This window comes from Pipistrellus kuhlii, unplaced genomic scaffold (assembly GCF_014108245.1).
Source record: "Pipistrellus kuhlii isolate mPipKuh1 unplaced genomic scaffold, mPipKuh1.p scaffold_m20_p_38, whole genome shotgun sequence".
In the NCBI taxonomy this organism is placed as follows: Eukaryota; Metazoa; Chordata; class Mammalia; order Chiroptera; family Vespertilionidae; genus Pipistrellus; species Pipistrellus kuhlii.
The window spans coordinates 4,657,499-4,682,704 of NW_023425538.1; the positions used below are offsets into that span (position 1 = coordinate 4,657,499).

The window sequence follows — 25,206 nt, forward strand, 5'->3', positions numbered from 1 at the left end:
GAAGATAGAGTGGAAAGGAGGTTAGTCCAGGTCAAGAAAGAAGTATGAGCAAAATACAGTGGGAGCTGTGTAGAACATGTATAAGAAGTAAAATAATGTCAAGTATGGTTAGAGGTGTGTGTACAGGAAAATGGTAGCAAGAAAGATGCAAGCATAGTGTCTACTCTGGGTTCCCCAGAAAACCCTAAGACATGAATTTATGTTAGAGTGCTTTACTAGGAAGGGTAGTGTGGAAGTGGGATCAGAAAGTGAAGTGAGACTCTGAAGGTTGTGATATCAGGCAAATTCCGTGAAGAGTAACTTGTGGTCAATCCCACAGGGAGATCTATAAACAAGACAGGGAACCTCAGAGCTGGCCTTATAGGATGCAAAGGAGTGAGAGTGTTTGTTCCTTCTGTCCTCAATCCCCAGGAGACTTAAATACCCAGGCTTTTCTGGCTTCCCATGCCCAAAGATCAAACCCATTCCACCCTTAAGGGAGAGAGATAAACCAAAGCACTTGTGTGCATACATATGAGCCTAACCAGTGGTCATGGACAACAGGGTGTGGGGATATTTGTGGGGAGGGGTTTGGAATGGGAATGGGGGGATGAGAACAAATATGAGATACCTTAATCAATAAAGTAATTTAAAAAACAACAACACTCCAGCAGCCTACAAAAACTGACAGGTGTTGGCTGGTGGGAGTGAAAGTCATGGACAGCAATGTATGCATGAAAATGGGATATGGAAAGAGCACCAACATCCTCCTTTATTTCAAAAGACAGGGCAGAACAGAGAAATTTTCCTTGGAAAACCACTTAAATTGGCTATTGATTTTCAAAGATACTTGTGTTTATAATAGTGCTTCTGGGAACACATGAATGGTAATTCATACTAACAAACACTTCTTGTTTAACTACCTAAACTTGCCTTTTAGTAACATAATGAGTTATAGCTACTAAGCAATTCCATGTCATGTAGTAAAATGGAAATTATGCAGTGAAACTATAGTATTTTTGGTATCTTGAATTCTTTTTGGGTCTGCAATAGCTCCCTGACTGGCTTAGTGCTGTAAGACCTACCTAAAAACAAAGGTAAATGTTAAGGGCTTCTACTAACATAAAGTCAATGAGACTCTTTCCAGTATCCCCATTGCAAAAACATATCTGTATTTCCAAAATCTTGGGGGCTATTAATTCTGATCCTCTATTACTAAATAAATTAGTCCCTGTAGCTCACATTTTACCTCTTCAGCTGGATAGTCTACAAGAAATATCAAGTCTCCGGGGCTGCTCAAACTGCATCAAAATGACTGATCCAAGAGATTGAGAATGAAGTGACACTTCTGATAATTAACCACCACATAGAGCACAGCTCAGCCTAAGGATGAGCCACTAACGAAGTGAGACACAGCATACCAAGCAGGTTTTTGCATGGATACCCTCTTTCATTTTTGGATGTAATGATTGCTAAGTAAATCCAAACCTGCAGCCTTTCCTCCATGTTTCAGAGGAAGTTTGGCAGAGGAATATGACATGGATTCGTGGCATTTAACATTGAGTTCCCCAGAAGTGAACTCTGGGATTAGGATTCTTATACAAGTGACTAAGAAAGTATTCCCAGGATAACCCAGTGAAAGGTGGGAGAAACAGGTCAGGGAAGGAAGGGATCCAGGCAGGGACACCGACTGATCCAGCAGGAGTACTCTGGAATACAAGTAACACCTCCGAGTTTTTATGACACTAAGTAAGGGAATTGAGTTTTCAGATCTCTTTCTCCACCCCAACTATCAGGTGTTGGTTAAGAGTTATCTTGTTGCAGTAGATCCATAAGCTCCAAAGAACTTCTAGCTCTTTGCCCATGTGGAAAAAGCCACAGCAACCCAAGGACAGTTTTCTAAAGAGAGTTTCAAGTGGAAGTGGTTGGAGGCAAAAATCTTATCAGACTTAGTGAAAGGAATCCAAAAACATCTGGCAGAGAACCAACTGAGTATAACAGATATTAAACACAATCTGAACTTTTCTGCCTTGAGCAGGCTCAGAGAGATGCTTCTCCCTTATGGTATTAGAAAGTGAAACCAACTCAATGGTGATGTGAAGGTTTTTCCTTGCGCACAGAGGATATTCTAAGCTGATTTCCAAAGAGCCCCAATATGCTTTAAAGTTAAATTTATGGTAGAAAAGTTGATTTTATGTACTAAAATGCATGTTATTCATCCTTCATATGTCATGCATCATATGATGCCTTAGACATTTTCTAACTATGATTCTGTGATGTTTACTCATACACACAAGGAATGAAGTGTTAGGAGATTGTTAGGTCACATTAAATGCTATATATTGTGGTGAGTCATTTCATTCAATTACAATAAATGTAAAGCTATAATGACCAAATATTTTCCATAATTAATGTCAGAAGACTGTTATGCTATTGTGGATTCATTTGTTGTTATTATAATACTATACTTTGTATATCTATCACATTTATGTTAGTCATGGGCTTGAGTTATTTTATGTTTAAATATTTTTATTACATTTTTGTTGATTTTACCCACAGCCAAATTATACCTCCTATATATTTTTTCATTTGTTATTTCCACCATGTTTGAGACCAACATTTATAAAATCCCACTAGAAAGTTATATTTAATTTCTGGGTCTTAGTCTCTTTATATAAAACAAAGAGCTGTAGAAAGATTACATAATAAAGTTTTTTTCTAAGCAAGAAAAAAACACAACAACTAGAGGCCCAGTGCATGAAATTAGTGCAGGGGGGTGGGTGTCCCTCAGCCCAGCCTGCACCCTCTCCAATCTGGGACCCCTTGGGGGATGTCCAACTGCTGGTTTAGACCCGACATCCCTCTCACAATCTGGGACTGCTGACTCCTAACTGCTTGCCTGCTTGTCTGGCTGCCTGATCACGCCCTAACCATGCCCCTGCTGGCTTGATGGCCCCCAACCACCTCCCCTGCAGGCATGGTCCCCTCAACTGTTCTCCCCTGCTGGCCTAGTTGCCCCAACTGCCCTCCCTTGCCAGCCTGATCTCACCCCCAACTTCCCTCTTCTGACAGCCAATTTGGTTTTGATTAGTGGGTTTTTATGCCAATCAGTGTCAAAAGCTACACCTCCTAAGCAGCCATTGGCTCCTCACAGTTGACCCAGATTTGGTTCTGATTGGTCAGTTTCTATGCCTGTCAGCATCTCTGGGCCTGTCAACGGGGCCTGATTAGAAAGGCAGAGCTGATCAGCAGCCCTGGTGGAGGCCTGGAGAGAAATGGGGGTGCGGCTACTAACCAGGTCCACAGCCAAAAAGAGAGTCAAGTGCTGTTCAACAGCTGCCACAGAGGCTACAGATAAGATCCTGCTTCTCTCTTCAGACCTCTTTACATGCCTGATTTGCAGCCCCCTCAGCAGTCAGTGCTGGGCCACCATGCCTGCAGCCATAGCAGTCAGTGCTGGGTAGCCACTCCCAGTTGTTGCAGATGTGATGGACCCAGGGTTTTTATATATTAGAATAAAGATAATGATACTTAGCTCACAATGGTTGTTGTAACCATTAGATGTGAACAATGCTTCTACTGATGATGATCAAGATTTGTTATTGTTGATACCCAAACTTTCCTTTTTCCTGTCTAGCATCCACTCATCATTCCTTTAGTATTACTATACCTGGATTTCCTCTGGGGCAATACCACCTTTGGGACCAGGGTATGTTCTGATTGTCTTAAATGAGTCAATGTAGCTCATTTCTATGACCACAGTGTCATCTCAAGATGGACAAATAATCTAGGATTAGGAGAACCAAGCCGAGGATATTGGTTAGAGTATTGGAGGAGGAGGAACTCCCTTTTCTCTTAGACAGTGTGGTGCTAGGATGGGAGGCTTGAAATTGTGTAGTGTCCAGAAGAAACATACCTGGAGCTAGTGAAGAAGGCAAACACTGTATGCATTTGAAAATTAAGTCAACACAGAGAAAAGAGACCTGAGTATCTGGATCAAGCCACTCTTGATAATCACTGACCAACAATTTTTTTTTTACTTTTTGAGCAGTATGGGTTGGGATTTCTGTCAATTTCAATAAGGGAACTGTGATATAATATAGATATTACCTAGCATTTATTGGGATTTTACAATGTGCCAGACACAATACTGCAAGCATCACATAAAATGCATATTCAAGTCTTGCAGCATCCCTATAAACTATGTTCAATTATTATATCACAAATGAGAATGCCAAGGAAGTCAAGGAATTTGCCCAAGGTCACACAGAGAATCATGAAGCTGCTAGGATTAAACTCAGGAATTTTCATTTGAGTCTATTATCTTTACCATCATGTTTTTTGTTTTTTTTCTTTTGTCTTTCTATATAAAGAAAAAATGTTTGGTTATGTAAATATAATCTTTTTCCACTTTACTCTTGACTACATGTAGAAAGACTCAAGCTGCACTGAGTGAATACAAAGTAGTTTAGAACATATTAATATATATTATCAATTTCTAGAACTAGATTTGAGATTATTTTCCTGACTATTACTCAAGTCCTGGGTTATAAATATCAAAAGTAGGAAAGTAGGAAACCAGAAACATAGCTATTGGTCACATCCTCATGTGAGCCAAGGTAAAACAACTCCTGCTTATGTCTGAATTATGAAGAATGGGGGATAGAATGTTTTGACACTGATCTTAATCTATGGATTTATTTTTACTTATGTGAAAATGAATGCTTTCTCTTTCTAATAAGATCATATCATGTATTTATTCTGTTTGTCAATAGAGACCTCCAAATGATGAATATATTTTTAGTAAAACCTATTAATAATATATATGACTATGTGGTTTGCATTATATAGTCAGTCTGTATTGAATAAAGATTTCCAAAAGAATATATTTATTATACATTTATTATGTTATTCTAAAATTAGCTGTACTAATTTTTTCACATTATCCCTTGCAAACTGGAAGACATCAATGTGGATCATAACTTGACTCATTGCATAACTGTTCAACTAATCTGGAAGCATTTATTACCTTGGGTTGAAGTACAAACCACTCATCACTTGGATTTTCAAAGTTCCATGAGTCAAAAGGAATCTCCACCTCCCCAAGGAAGCTGTTATGTCCAAATCGATCATAATGCCAGACTGAGAGCTGCAGTGTTCTTGTTTCCAGTTGGGTATGGCTGATAGTATACTGCAAATGAGATTGACAAAATCACATTCCACATGGGAGGCTCTGGCCAATTCCAGGACAGGTTGAAATTTATTTTCACCACATTTTAGATCAGATTTTTTAGTAATTGAACAAATCAAACCCCAAAATTTTTTTCATTGTTTCCACTACAACTGAGGTTCTATTCCATATGCTCATTTTGTGTTAGACCTAGCACTGAAATATATTTAGGGGGAAGTCAATCAACTTCAAATATTGTATAAAAAAAGTGTTAGGTGATGTAGTTTTTCCCATTTCCAGTTTTACCTAGTTTTCATTTGCCTAATTATTTTTGGCATTCATTTTATAAGCTTAAAATTTAATATATCAATTCTTCAACTTCTCTGTCTTATTTTATTCATAATGAGAACTCACATATCAAAAAAGTACTAACAGTGAGACACACTTATGAACAACAAACTTCATAAAGTCCAGCCTAAGTGCAGAGATGAAAATGTAAATGTAAATATAGAAAGAACAGAAAGAAAATATTGCTCAGGTAGATTTTCCTTTTCCATAGAAGTTATCCAGGGCCACATGTTCATACACCCTTAAACCTTCTGCTTGTTTTGTTCAACTACCATATAGGACATGCTTCAGACTGACTAATTACTGATCTTGGATTTTCATTTATACTGATTCCTTGCTATTCCTGATATGATTAATCTTAGCTTCATGCTTCCTGAATTTGTCATGTCACTCTGTTTATCTATTCTCTATGGTCTCAGCTCTGCTATCTATGCTCGTCACTGTATTAACCCTATATTTATTTATTCTTATTTTTTATCTGCCTTGATATTGCCTCCTGCTTCTGCACATGACTTCACGATACATACCCTCATTCACAACTTCCTGTTATGCCTGACATTAGATCCATCACTCTGTACACAAGATTAACAAATTTTCCTGTTACTGGCAATAACCTCTACATTCTAGCCTCCATGATTTTTCTTACCAGTCTAGATTGGTCCAGGGTGAGAGATGGTGTTATTACGTGGAAGCCAATGGGGAAAAGTAATTTTTCTAGTATTGCGGCCTGAGTCATAACTTATTTCGGCCACTTTCTCTCATATATCTCAAATCTAACTCTGCATCTCCACTGTTCATTAATCACATGCCTATATTAAGCCAAATTCTGAAACCTTAATAAGTAACAGCACATATTCATTTTGTGTTACCAGAACAATGAGTGCATACAAAGTGACATGCTAAGTCAGTTACAAACTTCCTTTTGTGGGGAACTAAGAAAAAAAAAACAGTTTTCCAAAGGTTAAAATATATTTTTGGACAAGATGCACCAGCTCAGATGTAATTTTACTGGATCTTCTCTACTTAAGCTTCAACTTTAGCATCAACAGAAATAAATAAAGTAAGAGTGGTTTGCATTGTTTCTTTTCCAATAAAAACTGTTAGGAAAGCCAAGAGTATCACATTAATTTATTCAAATTCTACTTTTATAAAATATATGTGAAAATTTTCTGTAGTTACTTTTAAACCAATGAAATTGTGAACAGTATCACAAGATTTACCATAAGAGACTATTTACTTACCTTTAGTGTTTCATTGAATTCTGGATTGATGCCTGTTCTGATTTTGGTCTTACGTTTATTATTTCTAGACTTGTCAGGAAGAAGGTATGACTTGACATAACTGTAAATTATAAAAGATGAAAGTAATTATTGGGAAAAATCTACTTTGCAAAAAATACTCAGAGACTTCAGTGAATAAAAATACTAAAGAGAATTGGCCACTAAATATAAGAGTAAGCCTGGCCTCTATGGCTCAGTGGTTCAGTGTTGACCCGTAAACCAGGAGTTTGTGGTTTAACTCCTGGTTAGGGCATATGCCCAGGATGCAGGCTTAATCCCAAGTAGGGGGCATGCAGGAGGCAGCCTATCAATAATTCTTGTCATTAATGTTTCTATTTCTTTCTCCCTCTTCCTTCTTCTCTCTGAAATCAATAAAAATATAACAAACAAACAAACACCAAAGACAGAACCAAAAAGAATATAGTCCATATAACAGATTATCTTAAAGACAACTCTGGGTCTTCAATATAAGAGAAGTGTTAAAGAGTGTGGGCTCTGGGCTCATACTAATTGGGTTTAAATCACTCCCTGCTTCATTAGTCTTGGTAAACTCAAGATTGTACTTATGATCTCCATGCCTCAGTTTTCTCATCTGTAAAACTGGGACAACAACAATATCTAATTTATGATATTGTTAATTGTGAGGATTAAGTCAGTTGATACATTTAAGGACCTGACATATTATATAACTTAACAATAAATATAATCTATTATTATGACTAGTGGTCTCACAAAATAGTATGGGCTATATTCTTCTCTATTCACATGTCAGGACTTCTGATGAGTGGAATCAATGGTAATAGGCGAATAAAGAAGAATGGTGAAAAGGAAGAAATAAAAAATAACAACCTAGGTCACAATAGCAATTCACCCAACAACTTGTGTTGAACTATCTCAGAAAACTCTTGAAGCAGTGGCATCATGACAGTCTCAGAAATGCAGAAGATGTACAACATTCAACCAAAGTTCTGAAGCACATGTACTGGGGCTTTAGATGACCCATTTCCATGCTAGCCTGAAGACTTCTGATATTGAACTGAGGAAGTAGGTGGGCAGATGTTATTCAGTTTCCATTAATTTGTCTAAAGATATTTGGAAACAGCTTGAATGAGTTGTTTATTGAATCTAGATCACCTAATATATAAAAAAGGGGTCATATAGCTAGCCTGAGAGTGTGTTATCCTTAGAAATGCCTGTTTATAAGGTTGGTCCTTGGCTGGAATCTGGGAACTTGGCTTTCAAAAAGATTCTTATCAGACCCAGAACAGATATAGTTTAGTTACTGTGACTAAGCTGTAAAAACAATGGCTGATGCTGAGTATCTGCTTTTACTCTGGGAAATTGGCAATTTTTGTATGTGACCAGTTGAGTCTCTAAATGGGCTTCCCTGGCTGACAACATTGCACAGTGTCACAACCTGTTGCTAGAGGAATTAAATGTATCCTGTGTGACTCCACTGGAAGAGAGAACTTGGAAGCTTAAGCCTGGTTTCTTCAGAACTTCATCACATATACCTCATTCCTTTGCTGATTATAACTACATGTGGGTCCTCCTAGTGAGTCATCAAATGCAACAATGGTCTTTGCAATCCCTGACACATTTTAATATCCAGCTCCCCTCCAAAATGTTGTGGCCCACACCTACCCTTGCAGACTGATTCCTGGAATACCATGAGCTTCAAAATTGCCCTTTGGATTTGTTCAATTGGGCTAACAGCTTGATAATTTTCTCTGAAGTATTCCTCTGAGAAAAATTAACTCTCATACATCCTAGAGTATACCAATGGGTCAGCCTTTTATCTCAAAGAGCTGCCTCTGCCTAAACAATAAATGTCAGTCCTAAGTCATTTTGAGTAATAGCAACTTAATCAGGTACCCCTAGACAAAACCATTTCAGATGAACTTTGGAGAATATTTAGAAGTGTGACTTAGGAGGAAAATGACAACTTTCAGAAGAATGCTAAGAATCTTCTGAAAAGTGACATCAGAGGAATGATTTTATGATAGTGAACCTTGTCTTCTCCTCCTAAAATTTCAACAAGTTAACCAACTACAATTCAACAAAAAGAAATCTCTGCTCAACACTGACACATGCCTGAGAAACCTAAGCATTGAAACATTTAAAGGTGGGCAACCAGGAATAAGTGAGGAAAGGAAAAGGGAGGAAAGCACAGATGCCCCATAGAATCAGCCCTGTAGCCAAAAGTGTGTGGCCTGGCTGGGAAAAGGAGAAACCTGGCAGCAGCAAGCACTTCCTTCAACCAAGAGGAACAGAGAACTGCAGGGATCAGCCTAGTACAGTGAGCAGTGAGGGAACAAACAGTGTCTGAGTCAGCAGACTCCTGACAATATGAGGTTCTGCCATGCAGCTTTCCAATGTTGAGCCGGTTGCTGGTGTTTCAGACAAAGAAATGGAACTACAGGGCCCTGCTGTCACTTGGACTCCCAAAACTCACCTCCCATTGAATTTGGAGTCAGGTCCAGGAGCATATTACCCATAAACCAAGAGCTGTTGCAGTAGAACAGCTGTTTCCTTCTGTGACTGATACCCAATAAGGTGAGGGCAAAATGAACCCCACCCCTAAACAGAGTGGATGTACTGCTATACAGAAGCTGGGGAGGTCAAGACTGATATCACAGAGATAAAAATCTTGTGATTCAGTGCCATCTATTGGAAAATAGCAGAAAGACCTCCTCAAAGAAAGCAGCTATACAGGAGAAAGCAGCTATATAGACAGACATTCATGCCTAGGCAAAGAAGAACCGCAAATACTATAAATAACCACAGGAATGAGGATGATCAGAAAGAAAACAAAAAATCCCCAGAAAGCAAGCTGGAACACATGGAAATATACGATATAAATGACAGATATTTCAAGATTAAAGCTCTGAAAATACTCAACGAGATGCAAAAAAAAAAAAAATCAGATAAGCAATTCAGTGCACTCAGAAAACAATTCAATGAACAAAATGAGTACTTTACTCAAAAGATTGGAACTTTAAAAAGAACCAATCAGGGAGAGAATCCAAGATGGCTGCCCAGGTAAAAACCTAGCTGCAGGCGCACACAACAATTTCAATAAAATACAACTAAAATATAAAATGGACATTACCCAGAACTACAGGAAAGTTGACTGACTGGAAATTCTACAACGAGAAGCAAGGAGAAAACCAGAAGGAAGCTCGGAGGAGCTTTAAAAGCCTAAGGTATTGAGACACACTGCACGCACGGAGAGGATGGAGCCGGAGAGGAGGGAGGCCGAGTGCCTGGCTGGCATTCCCTAGCGGGAAGGAGATAAAAGCTCCGACTGTGTTGGACCCCAGTTCTGACTGCTCTGAACCCCAGTTCTAGGCCAGACCACGGGGACCCAGGCTCATCCATAGGGAGCTGGGGTGTAAGGTGGAACCCCAGGGAAGCGGCGAAAGGAGGTCCCAGCAGTGTGCACATTGCGCGCAGAGAAGGGACGGTTGGCTGTGCCATGGGAGTGCCCTGGCGGGAAGGAGACAGGGGCTCCAGACTGCTCTGAACGCCACCTCTAATCCCACTAGCAACTGAACTGAACCCCAGTTCGGGACTCATTGGGGGAGAACCTAGACTGTTTGGTAGCAGGCGAAAGTCAAGGGCACCTTTCTCTCAGAGGCGCTTGCAGGGAGTACTGAAGGGCCCTGAGACCCAGAAACCGCATAGGGCGGGGCTGACGGAAGCCAAGGATGTAGGCTCCACCCTGAAACTCTGCCCCATCTGTAGCTGCGAAATGCGACAACGAAATAGATCACAAACAACAGAAATGGAAGACAAAAAGTGACTGGATATAGAGTTCAAATCTATGCTTATAAGGTTTTTCAAGAATTTCCTAGAAAAGATCGATAAGACCTATGAGGATATGAAAAGAGATCAACTAGAATTAATAAGGAATCAACAAGAAATGATAAGGGATCAACAAGAAATGATAAGGGATCAACAAGAAATAAAGAATACATTGTCTGAAATAAAAAATATTATACAGAGTCCTAAAAACAGAATGGAAGATCGCAAGAATCAAGTCAAAGATTTGGAACATAAAGAGCCAGAAGACACTCCTCCACAGAAGCTAGAAGGCAAGAGAATCCAGAAAATTGAAGATAATGTAAGAAACCTCTGGGACAACCTCAAGCGAACCAACATCAGAATTATGGGGGTCCCAGAAGATGAGAGAGAGCAAGATATCGAAAACATACTGAAAGAAATAGTGACAGAAAACTTCCCCCACCTGGTGAAAGAATTAGACTTACAAGTCCAGGAAGCACACAGAACTCCAAACAAAAGGAATGCAAAGAGGACCACACCAAGACAAATCATAATTAAAATTCCAAGAGCAAAAAACAAAGAGAGAATATTAAAAGCAGCAAGAGCAAAGAAGGTAGTTACCTATAAAGGAGCACCTATACGATTTTCAGCTGATTTCTCAACAGAAACCATGCAGCCCAGTCGGGAATGGCAAGAAATATTCAAGGTGATGAATAGTAAGAACCTACAGCCAAAGATAATCTATCCAGCAAAGCTATCACTCAGAATCGAAGGTCAGATAAAGAGCTTCACAAATAAAAAAAAGCTAAAGGAGTTCATCACCACCAAACCAGAATTATATGAATTGCTGAAGGGGGTTCTTTCAGAAGAGAAAGTAAATAAAGATAAAAATTATGAACAACGAATACGTAACTATCAATAAGTGAATCTAAAAACCAAGGAAATTAAAAAAAAATCTGATGAACAATATTAACTGTTGAATATAATAGAATCAGAGGTATGGAAGGGGAGTGAACTGACGATTCTTGGGGAAAAGGGGAGAGGGGGATGTGGAAAGAGAATGAACATAAACTGTGCACCTATGGATGAGGACAATGGGGAGTGGGGAAAGGACAGAGGGTGGGGTGGGAACCTGGTGGAGGAGAGCAATGGGGGGGGGGGCGGGAAGGAACATTTGTAATAATATGAACAATAAAAATTTATTAAAAATAATAATAAAATAAAATAAAAAGAACCAATCAGTTTCAGCTGGAGTGGCTCAGTGGTTGACCATTGACCTTTGGACTGAAGGGTCCTGGGTTCAATTCCAGTCAAGGGCACATGCCCGGGTTACAGGCTTAATCTCTGATATGGGGTGTGCAGGAGGCAGCTGATAGATGATTCTCTGTCATCATTGATGTTTCTAACTCTCTCCCTCTCTTTTCCTCTCCAAAATAAATAAAAGTATATTAAAAAAAAATATCAGAAATCCTGGACACTAAGCATGCAATTATGGAGATTAAGAGTGAACTACTGGGAGAGTAGGGGGGGGGGGGATGATGGCTGAGTAGTCAGACCTATTGTGCACCTCCTCCCAGGGCCAGACTGTAAATACAACTAAATTGGACAACATTCACCTGGAATTACTAACTGAGGTCCAGCTAAGGAAGAGACTTACAGTGGTGCCTCACACAACGAACTTAATTCGTTCCAGGAGCAAGTTTGTTATGCGAAAAGTTCGTTATGTGAAACGCGTTTTCCCATAACAATACATGTTAAAAAAAAATAATTCGTTCTGTAGCATAAAATATGCTAAGATGACATAAAAAAAGATAAATTTTTGTTATTATTTTTATTTAGATACATCTAAAAACATAATTTTTTAAAAAAAAATTATATAAAAAAAAATATTGAGTTTAACTTAAAAGGACGACTGCCGTGATACGTGCGTGATTTAATTCGTAATGAAGAACTATTGCCGCGATACGTGCTTAAGTTAAGCGCAGTGACTAACGACTGCCTGCAGTGCCTGCACAGAAGGATGCAATACATCGGCAGCGATCGTGGAAGCTCGGGCGAAGCAGTCGTGGAAGCTCGGGCGACTTCGTTGTGTGAAACGAAGTTCGTTGTATGAATCATGAAATGAAGTTCGTTGTGTGCAGCGTTCGCTGTGCAAGGCGTTCTTTATGCGAGGCACCACTGTACATCAAGGAAGGACAGAAAATACCTGGAGATTGGTAGGAAGGGTGAGGTCATGAGAGTAGTTGACCCACCTTTCACAGATGGCAGGCCAGTGGATCAAGAGTGAGGAGGGAGCTCCCAGCTATGGGATGGAAGGTTCCCTCAGAGGATAGAAGCTTGGAACACAGGCTAGGATTCAGAGCCAAGACCAGCAGCTTATGTAACATCCACCCATGAAAGGCCACAGGGTTTCTGGTTGTGGTGGAGTCTGGAGGCAGTAGACTAAAGCCAGTTGGAGAGAAAGATCCATTTTTTGTTGTTGTTTTCTTTTTAAACCCAGAGCACAGGAGTTTTCCCAAGGTTTTGGTATAGGGAGGGAGATGGAGACTCAAGGTGCCTAAGGATGGGAAGCACTGTGGAGAGCCATGGAAAAGCAGCAGACAGGAGTATTTGATCATAGGCCTTCAAACAGAAACAGCAATTTTTTTTTATTTTTTTTTTTTTTCTGAGAGGAGCTAGCTGCTCCCAGTAGCCTCAGGAAAGGAAAAGAAAAAAACCCCACCCTAGATGATTCAGCCTGTCCCACCCTCAGGATCCCTGCATTGTTTTCTTTTTGTCCTTTTAAAATTTATCTTCTTTATCTATCTGCTTTACTGATTTGTCTCTGCTGTTTTGTTCATGTATCTAATTTTTCTCTTCCTTTTTCTTACTCATTTTTTTCTCTTTTTTCACTACTCATTTTTTTTTTCCTTTTCTTTCTCTCATTTCTTTTTTTCCAGTTTTCTCATTTTCTCCCCTTCTCTTATTTTAGGTCTTTCTACTTTCTCCACTATTTTCCTTTTCCAAATTTCTCTTCTGTGCCCTTTCTTTCCTTCTTTATTTTAAACCATTTTCTTTCCCCTAATTATGTAATTCTTTATATTTATTTCATATATGCATCTACATATTCCTTTCTCCCCACTCTTTAAAAAATATTTATTTGCTGTTTTTTTAGAGAGAGAATAAGGGAGAGGGATAGAGAGATATAAACATCAATAAGAAACATCATTATTGGCTGCCTCCTGAATGCCTCCCAAAGGGGTTCGAGCCTGCAGCGTAGGCATGTGTTCTGACTGGGAATCCAACAAGTGGGCTCTTGATTCTTGAGTCAATGCTCAACCACTGAGCAACATGGGGCAGGAATTTTGTTTTTGTTTGTGCTTTGTTTCATTTTCTACTCATACATTTTCATTATTTTTTTCTCATCATTCTTGCCTTATATTCTCTTTCCTAATTCTCTCTTCTCTAGAGGTTGTTTTTGTTGTTACTGTATGGGTCTTATGTATATTTTTGTTTTGTTGCTTCTGTTTCATGTTTTCTTGTGTTATATTTTGTTCTGATCTATCAGTGCTTTGACAATAGCTTGCACAACATGGTTGGGGGTAAGTCACATAGCCTGAAAGAAGACTCCATCAACGAAAGGGACAATAATATTCAAGACTCACTATAACAGGATAACCCAAATAAATCAGTAAGGGTATTTTCTAGAGCACCCAGTTCAGGAGATTTAAGATACTGCACCAAGGTGGCCTACAAAAGAGCTACTATATAATAGCACCCCACAAAGTCTGGGAGACATAGAAGTTTGATCTAATACATAGAAACAAAAACAAAGAGACAGAAAAAAATGGAGAAACAAAAAAAAATAACAATGAAATAAAAGAAAAGGAGGAATCATGAGAAAAGGAATGAAATAAGATGAAGGAAAGTTATTTTTCACCTAAAGATTTAAGAGTAATGGTAATAAGGGTGCTCAAACAATTCAGTGAGAACAACAAAAAACTTAATGAGAGTTATAAGGGACTTAATGGGAACTCCACCAACATGAAAATAAAAGTTGAAACAATAAATAAGAATCAATTGCAAATGAGGAATAACATAGCTAAAATAAAGAACACCCTGAAAGGATTCAACAATAGACTAGAAGAAATCAAGGGCTGAATTAGCTAATTAGAAGACAAGGTAGGAAAAATACTCATTCAGAGCATCAAATGGAAAAAATTAAAAAGCAGGAGCATGAAACATAACAATATTCATATGATAAGAGTACCAGAAGGAGATGAATCTGAGAAAGGAACACAGAACCATATTGAAGATATAATGGCAGAAAATTTCCCTAACTTGGTGAAGAAATAAGTCACTCAATTTCAGGAAACACAGAGAGTCCCCAACAAGATGAACTCCAAAAGACACAAATCTAGGCACATAATAATTAAAATGGCACACATTAAATACAAAGGAAGAATATTAAAGGCTTTGAGAGAGACATAACGTTAACTAAAAGGGAGCTTCCATTATACTGACAACCGACTTCTCAATAGAAACACTTTAAGCCAGAGGGAATGGCATGATGTAAACAAAGTAATGAAAACGAAGGGACTTAACCCAATACTATTCTATCCAGCAAGGTTATCACTCAAAATCAAAGGTGAGATAAAGAGTTTTACAGACAAAAAAAAAGGCTGAAAAGGTTTACTACCACCAAACCAACACTGCAAGAAATGCTAAAGGGACTATTGTAAGGAGAAGAGACAGGAGGAGGAGGAGGAGGAGGAGGAGAAAGAGGAGGAGGAGGGAGAAGAAGAAGGATATATTACATAATATCCTTAAATGTAAATGGTGTGAATGCTCCAATAAAAATATATAAGATATCTGAATAGATGAGAAAACATAACATATATATATATATATATATATATATATATATATATATATATATATACACTGTCTATCAGACCCACCTCAGACCAAAAAATCATAAAGAATATAAGTTAAGGGATGGAAAATATTCTAGGCAAATGGAAATGAAAAAACTGGCTGGGGTAGCAATATTCATATCTGAAAAAATATATACTTTAAAGTGAAGGCCATAAAGAGAGATGATGAAGGCCACTTCATAATAGTAAATTGATAGAAGGGGATATAACCTTGGCAAACACATATGTACCCAACATAGGTACATTTAAATATATTACAACAACTCACTAGATCAGATGGACTTAATCAACATCTTCAAAACATTTCACCCCAAAGCTATAGAATATACATTATTCTCAAGTGCACATGGGACATTTTCAAAGATAGACCAAATGTTAAGACACAAACTAAGTCTTTACAAGTTTGAGAAAATTGAAAACATATCAACGACTTTCTCAGATCACGATAGCATGAAATGAGAAATAAACTACAATAAAAACACTGAAAAACATGTATATATATGGAAACCAAATAGCCTGTTATTAAATAAGAAATGAGTTACTAAAGCGATCAATGAATAAATAAAATAAAATAATTCCTGGAAACAAATGAAAAGGAACACCCAACATAAAATTTATGTAAAACAGCAAAAGCATTCCTGAGATTGAAATTCGTAGCCTCAAAAAACAACAAAATAGAATTATTAGTAAAATTTTAAACTGGCAGCTGGACATTCCTCTCATAATCTAGGACTGCTAGCTCCTGACTGCCTCTGCCTGCCTGATCACCTGCCTGCCTGATGGCCCGTAACCACTCTTCATGCCTGCCTGATTGCCCCTAACCACTCTGCCTGCCTGCCTGATAACCCCTAACTATTCTGCCTGCCTGCCTGATCACCCCTAACTGCTCTACTGCATGCTGATAATCTCTAACCGCCTTTGCCTTGCCCCCGCAGCTTCATTGGAAAGGATATCCAGAATGAGCTCAGGAAGGTCATTTGGCTCTCTGATCTAATTAGCATATTATGCTTCTATTATTATAGATAGTACTGGAAGTCCTAACCAAGTGATTGGACAAGAAGAAGCAATAACAAATTCAAATTGGAAAGGAGGAAGTTAAACTGTCATTATTTGCAGATGATATGATATTGTACATAGAAAAATCCTAAGGACTCCATAAAAACATTAGAATTAATAAATGAATTCGCTGAGAATGCAGGATAAAAAATCAATACCCAGAAATCTATGGCAGTTTTATTCACCAATAATGAACTCTTGGAAAGATAAACAAACAAAATATCCCTTTTACTATTGTCATAAAAAATTAAGATACTTAGGAATAAAGTTACCCAAGGAGGTAAAAGACCTGTACTCTAAAAGCTACAGGACTATATGTTTGAAAAAAGAGATAGAGGAAGATATTAAAGAGTGGGAAGAATATACCATGTTCATGGATTGTTATAATCAACATAAAATTAAAATGTCCATACTATCCAAAGCAATGTATAAATTCAATGGAATTCTTATTAAAATACCAATAGCATATTTCACGGAATTAGAACAAACACTTCAAAAATTTATATGAAATAAAAAAAATATCTTGAATAGCTCTATCTTTCTTGAGAAAGAAGAACAAAATTGAAGAATCACTATAGCAGATATCAACTTGTACTACAAAGCCACGGTACTCAAAACAGCCTGGTACTAGCAAAAGAACAGGCGTAAAGATCAATGAAACAAAGCAGAGAACCCAGAAATCAACTTAAGCCAATATTCTCAGTTAATATTTGACAAAGCATACAATGGAGTAAAGACAGTCTCCTCAATAAATGGTGCTGGATAAATGGATAGGTTCCTTCAAAAAATAAAGATAGACTACAAACTCAAATCCTACACAAGAATAAACTTAAAATGGATAAACAAATGTCAGTAATGAAACCATAAAAATCCTAGAGGAAACCATTGGCAGCAAAATATCAGACATCTCTCGGAGCAATATGTTTATTAATATATATCCTAGGACAAAAGAAGCTAATGAGAAAATAAACTAATTGGACTACATCAAAATACAAAGCTTCTGCACAGCAAAAGAAACCATCAACAAAATGAAGAGAGCACACTGCATGTATTTGCCAATTATATATCTGATAAGGAGTTAATTTCCAAAATATAGGAGGAACTCATATAACTTAATAAAAGGAAGACAAAAAATGTAATTGAAAATGGACAAAGGACCTAAATAGACACCTCTACAAAGTGGACATACCAAAGGCTAATTCATATGTCAAAATTTACAAGACATATGAAAAAAATACTGAAAGTCACTAGTCATCTGAGAGATGCAAATTAAAACAATAATGAGATATCATTTCACACCTGTCAGAATGCCTATCATAAACAAATCAACAAATGACAAATGTTGATGATGAGGATGTGGAGAAAAGGAAACCCTAGTACACTGCTAGTGGGACTACAGACTTATGCAGCCACTGTGGAAAACATTATAGAGCTTCCTCAAAAAATTAAATATGGGACTCTCATTTGACACAGTGATCTAACTTCTAGGTATATCCTAAGAAACAATAATCAGTAAGAAAATATGCACCTCTATGTTCATAGCAGCACAATTTGTAATAGATAAGATTTAGAAACAGTAAAGTACCCATCAGCAGATGACTGGAGAAAAATAAAGCTGTGGGACATTTACACAATGGAATACTATGTGGGTCTAAAAATGAAGGAACTCTTAGCATTTGAAATAGCATGGAATAGACTGATGAATTTCAGAGGGAAGGTGAGGTTAAGGGTTGGGTGCAGAGTGATTAACCGGGGAACTTATATGCATATTTGCATAACCAATAGACACAAACAATAAGATGGTCAAAATCTGGGAGGGGTGGGTGCTAGGTGGAGGGGGTCAATAGGAAAAACATAGAAACAAATAAAAGGTTCATCTGTAATACTTTCAACAATAAATATAAATTAATAAAATCAAAATGGACAAAGACTTGAATGTAAGACATGAAGCCATAAAAATCCTAGAAGGAACCATAGGCAGCAAAATCTCTGACATCTCTTATAGCAATATGTTTATGGTTATATCTCTTGTGGCAAAGGAAACTGAGGTGGAAATAAACAAATGGGACCACATAAAATAAAAAGCTCCTGCACAGCAAAAGAAACCATCAACAAAATGAAAAGTGAACCTACTGTATGGGAGAACATACTTGCCAATGATACATCTCATAAATGGTTAATATTCAAAATATATAAGAAACTCATACAACTTAACAAAAGAAAGACAAACCATCCAATTAAAAATGAGAAAAGGACCAAAATAGACAGTTCTCCAAATGGGACATTCAAGAGACATATGAAAAATTGCTCAAAGTCACAGATCATGACAGAGATGCAAAATGACAATGAGTTATCACCTCACACCTGTCAAAATGGCTGTTATTAACAAATCAATAAACAAGTATTGGTGAGGATGTGGAGAAAAGGGAACCCTAGTACACTGCTGGTGGGAATGCAGACTTGTGCAGCCACTATGTATGGAGTTTCCTCAATAAATTAAATATAATTTCTATTTGACCCAGTGATCCCACTTCTAGGGATATATCCTAAGAAACCTGAAACACCAATCAGAAAGAATGTCTGAACCCCTATGTACATATATGTTCATACCAGCACAAATTATAATAGCTAAAATCTGGAAACTACCTCAGTACTCATCAGTAGATGAGTGGATATAAATGCTGTAGTACATTTATACCATGGTATACTATGCAGGAGTAAAAAGTAGTATGTTTTATCTTTTGAGGAAGCATGGAGGTACCTGGAGAGTATTATACTAAGCAAAATAAACCAGTCAGAAAAAGACAAGTATCACATGATCACATTCCTTTTTGGAATCTAATGAACAAAATAAAGTGATGAACAAAATAGATCCAGAGACATAGAAGCATGGAACAGATTGTTAAGTCTCAGAGGGAAGGTGGGGGTGGGTAGATGTTGGGGAAAAGATCAACCAAAGAACTTGAATACATATATGCATAACCCATGGACACATAAAATAGGGTGGTGAAGGCCTGGCGAAGGGAAGATGGGCTAGAAGGGATCAATGGAGCGAAGAAGGGGACATATGTAATAATTCCAACAATAAATATTTTAAAAAGAAAAATAAGAAAAAAAAATAAAGTTAATTTCTTTTAACAGAGTGAACCACTGAGCATAGAATATACAGCCAAACAGATGAGGGAAAGAATTTGCAATCTTGAAGATAGGAATCAAGTAATGATGCCATGGGAAGAAGAAAGTTACCTGAACATAAAGAAAATGAAAGAGGGAGATTAAAAACAGTGGCAGAGTAAGTGTATGCTGTAAGGACATGCTCCTGGGACCAAACTGGAATTACAACTAAAATCAACAACAACAACAACAACAAAAACACCCTGAATAATCAACAGAAGATTGAGAGAACCCTGATAAACCCAGGACCAAAGTGGAGACCATATAGAGACTGGTAGGAGGGGTGGAGGTGGGAAATGGTTGGCAGGCTCCCACAGTCAGTAACTGAAGTTCCAGAGAGATATCTCAGCTACAGGGTATTCCCACTGAGAACTATGGGATCTAATACCCAAGCACTCCCCCACAACCAGCAGAGCACCCAAAGAGTGAAAGATATCCACATAGCATCTGGCTATGAAAAGAAGCTATCTGCCAGGGAGAGTGGAATGAAAATTCAGACACCCTTTTAAAGAGCCAATGCACAAAATTCTCTGCAGAGCCACCCACCTTGTGCTCCAGCAGAAGGAGGGCAGAGTAGAATGGAGCTATGTGAGCAGAAGCCAGGATGGGGCTCTGGTGTTATAGCTCAGAAAGTAGACACCCCCCAAAACAAACAAACAAACAAACAAACAAACAAACAAAAAACCCAGTTTGGCTCAGTGAATAGAGCATCAGACTGCGGACTGGAGGGTCCTGGGTTCGATTCTGGTCAAGGGCATGTACCTTGGTTGTGGGCACATCCCCAGGGGGTGTGCAAGAGGCAGCTGATCAACGATTCTCTCTCATCGGTGTTTCTAACTCTCTATCCCTCTCTCTTCCTCTCTGTAAAAAAAAATCAATAAAATATATTAAAAAAGAAGAAGAAGAAGAAGAAGAAGAAGAAGAAGAAGAAGAAGAAGAAGAAGAAGAAGAGGAAGAAAGAAAGCAGACACCCCAGTTTCCTGTATTGAGTCATTCCCTCATGCTCAGGTCATCTTTCTCACACAGACATTTTCTATACAGGTGACCTTGCCTGGGCAGGGGGTGAGGGGGAAACAGCTGATCAAACTATTGTAAAATATCTTGCCCCAGAGTACAGAGTTGCTCAGACCCATTAAGAGATGGAGAATAATGATTAGCCTCAGGGCAGAAGCAATTGCCCCATCCTGTTGAAAAAAAAAAGAAAGAAAAAAAAAAAGAAAAACAACCAAAAAACTCTTCCTACACCTGTGGATGATGGCTTGAGGGAAATTCAAGACAAAATCCTATCAGTCTATAGACAGAGGCAGTCTCTGGAGGCTTTTGAATCTTTGCCTGATCTAATTAGTCAGAAATAGTGTTTGATACAATAGAGATTGAGAGGCGTAACAGATCTACCTAATACATAGTCATAAACCCAAACAGGCAGCCAACATGAGGAGATGAATAAATAACCTCCAAATGAAAGAACAAGAGAATTCTCCAGATGAAGAGATAAATGAAATTATGATAATAAATTAATCTCATACACAGTTCAGAATAATGATGGTAAAGATGTTCAACAGCAAGATAAAAGATATAGTAACCATGAAACAGAACTAAAGATTGACGTAGCACAAATAAAGAACACATTGGAAGAAATACACAGTAGTGCTGGAAAACAAATCAGTTTCACTAAAAAAGAGATGTTGACAGGAAGCCAGGAAGGCTGGTCAACAACCTTAATTGCTCTAATCTTTAGTTGAGATATTGTTAGCTGAAGCAGAATCTACCTTGGTTGTCCTGTGAAAGTTTCTGTTATTTCCTGCCTAAGGGCTACATGTAAATTTCTGTTTTGTTGCCTAAGATGTTTTCCCCAAAGCCTCAATAAAAGGGGATGGCAGGGCCAGATCAATAGTAGTTCTCCCACTAGAGTTGGACTACCGCCTTGCCCCCCATATCGCCAAGTTGAATTTCTTCAAGTCTCAAGTCTCTTCATTTGTGTGCGGCCCTTCTCTAGAACCCGAACCCTGAATTGGAACTCTCTCTACGCAGGCCATGAGAGTCCTGCATCTGGCGCCCAACATGGCGCTTCTGGAGGAGAAGGTATTTTTCGCCTAAGAGCAAAGGAAGGAAATTTACACCTAGAAGAGGTGTGGAAAATTCACCAGAAAAAAGGTGTGGAAGATTCACCGGAAAAAAAGTTGAGGAAAATTCACCACCCTCAAAGCCCACGGCCAGTGGCAGAGTCGTGAACTGTAAGTAGGGTGGGAACATCTTTTTCAGTCAGGGTAATGGGGAAGAATTAGGTTATAAATATAAAGTAAACTTTATTATAGAATTTTGGTTTGTATGCTTAAAGAATGTGCTTTCTTGTTCAAATTAAAATCTTAGTTTGTATTTGGAATTTAAAATCTGTTATAAGAAATGAAACTCCACTCCTGAAAGAGCCTCTGGTGCAGAGAAATTCAAAGGTGGCAGAAAAGGGCAATGAGATTAGTTAAAGTTTTCTTTAAAAATTATAAAAGAATTCACAGAGAAATGCTGATCTTGGCCAAATTGGGTGTTAGTTATTACTTCAGAAAGCAAAAGAGAAACAAAAAATTTAAGACCTGTCTTTATCTTTTAAGCATGAAAAAATGTGTGGCCAGAATTATTGCTGAAACTTTACCCAGAGCAAGGAGGATTTGGGAGAAGGGAGACATGTGGAGATCCAATAAGGAAGCCCACTCTCCCAATGTGCTAAGAAATGTTGTATTTGCATTTGAATGGCTATAAACTTCCTCTAAACTCCTGTGGCAACATTTTTTTGGAAGTTGGCTTAATTATATAAATAAAAAAGTAAAGTTTAAATTTGCATCATAAAAAATCTAGAGGACAGAATTGAAGCTCTTAATTGATTATGCCTTGGATTTTTCTTAGAAATGTAAAGTGTGCTGGAACCCTTTGGCTCAGTAGATAGAGCATCAGACTGGGGACTGGAAGGTCCCAGGTTTGATTCCGGTCAAGGGCTTGTACCTTGGTTACCAGCACATCCCCAGTGGGGGCTGTGCAGGAGACAGCTGGTCGATGTTTCTCTCTCATCAATGTTTCTAGCTTTCTGTCATCTCCCTTCCTCTCTGTAAAAAATCAATACATCATCAAAATGTCCATACCTCCTAAAGCAATCTATAGGTTCAATGCAGTTCCCATTAAAATACCAACGACATATTTCACTGATCTAGAAAGAACTCTCCAAAAGTTCATTTAGAACAATAAAAGACCGCGAATAGCCACAGCAATCCTGAAAAAGAAGAGTAAAGTAGGAGGGATCTCAATACCAGACTTCAAACTATATTACAAAGCCACTGTTCTCAAAACAGCCTGGTACTGGCACAAGAACAGACATATAGATCAATGGAATTGAATCGAGAACCCAGATATCAACCCAAATCACTATGCTCAATTAATATTTCACAAAGGAGGCACGAATATACAATGGAGTCAAGACAGTTTCTTCAATAAATGGTGTTGGGAAAATTGGACAGACACATGCAAAAGAATGAAACTAGATCACCAACTTACACCATTCACAAAAATAAACTCAAAATGGATATAGGACTTAAACATCAGACAGGAAACCATAAAAATACCAGAAGCATCCACAGGCAGCAAAATCTCAGACATATGCCAAAAGAACTTCTTCACTAGGGCAATGGAAGCTAAAGAGAAAATAAACAAATGGGACTACATCAAAATAAAAAGCTTTTTTACAGCAAAAGAAACCATCAACAAAACAACAAGAAAGCCCACTGTGTGGGAGAATATATTTGCAAATGATACCACTGATAAAGGTTTAATCTCCAACATCTACAAACAGCTTATACAACTAAATAAAAGGAAGATGAATAATCCAATTAAAAAATGGGCAATGGACCTAAATAGAACATTTTCAAAAGAAGACAGAAGGAAGGCCAAAAGGCACATGAAAACATGCTCAAAGTCACTAATTGTCCTACAGATGCGAATCAAAACAACAATGCGGTACCATCTCACACCTGTCAGAATGGCCAACATCAACAAATCAACAAACGACAAGTGTCGGCGAGGTTGAGGAGAAAAAGGAACCCTCGTGCACTGCTGGTGGGAATGCAGACTGGTGCATCCACTGTGGAGAACAGTGTGGAGTTTCCTCAAAAAACTACAAAATGGAACTTCAATTTGACCCAGTAATCCCACTTCTAGGAATATATCCCAAGAAACTAGAAACACCAATCAGAAAGGATATATGCACCCCGATGTTCATAGCAGCACAATCTACAATAGCCAGAATTTGGAAACAGCCTAGGTGCCCGTCAGCAGATGATTGGATCCAAAAACTATGGTTCATCTACACAATGGAATACTATGCTGCCATAAAAAAGAAGGAATTCTCATCATTTGCAGCAACCTGGATGGAATTGGAGAACATCATGCTGAGTGAAATAAGCCAATTAATGAAAGAGAAACACCACATGACCTCACTCATTTGTGGATAATAAACAACATTATAAACTGATGAACCAAAAGATAGATATAGAGACAGTATATCAACAAGCAGACTGTCAAATTAAAGCGGGGAGGGGAGGAAGATCTGGGGGAGATAATAGATCAACCGAAGGACTTGTATACATGCATATAAGTACAACCAATGGACACAAAACTCTGGGGAGGGAGGCGATGTGTGGGAGGGAGGGAGTGGGGCAAAAAAAATCAATAAAATATATTAAAAATATATAAAAAAAAAGAAAAGAAATGTAAAGTGTTATTAATTTAGGACATGCAAAATATATTTCACCTGCCAGCTTTAAAAGTTCAAAGTGCAAATTAAATGGAGAGAAATTGTACAGTTAAAATGTGTTTTCTTTAATGATTAGGAATTCAAAATAATTTGCTTATTATTGGTCTAATTAAAAAAGAGGATTAATTCTGCGATCTCAACCAAAATTTTTCTATGCAAAAACTAGTCTAAGTCTAATTGATATCTTAAGATAATAACAGATATTATAATATTTAAATCATATATAATATTTGTTTGATAGTTTTTTCCATGTTAAAATTTCAAGGCCTTAACAGAGATGATTCTTGGAAAGCTCCAAGAGCCTGGAGTAATACAAGAAATTTATTCTCTCTTCTTAAAGGAAATCTTTTTTTTAAAATATATTTTATTGACTTTTTTTACAGAGAGGAAGGGAGAGAGAGAGCTAGAAACGTCTCGATGAGAGAGAAACATTGACCAGCTGCCTATTGCACACCCCCTACCGGGAATGTGCCGGCCACCATGCCCTTGACCAGAATCAAACCCGGGATCTTTCAGTCCGCAGACCGATGCTCTACCACTGAGCCAAACCAGTTTCAGCTAAAGGAAATCTTTTTAAAACAGATCTAATATATTTGAAATTGCATGGAAAGTATAAAATAAAAAATTAATAAATATACTTTAAATATTTTAGAAGGTTTACAGGCAAGTATTGTTACTGGCAAAGGAAAGCAATCAACAACT

At 37.9% G+C, this 25,206-nt stretch overlaps 1 protein-coding gene across 1 annotated transcript in view; it reads right to left on the bottom strand.

Moving 5' to 3' along the window:
- SYTL5 (synaptotagmin like 5) overlaps nucleotides 1-25,206 on the bottom strand; it is a 258,501-nt gene that overhangs the window by 16,921 nt on the left and 216,374 nt on the right. The window contains 2 exon segments of the mRNA XM_036408213.2: nucleotides 5,009-5,170; nucleotides 6,739-6,838. Of these exon segments, the coding sequence (XP_036264106.1) occupies nucleotides 5,009-5,170; nucleotides 6,739-6,838 (262 nt within the window).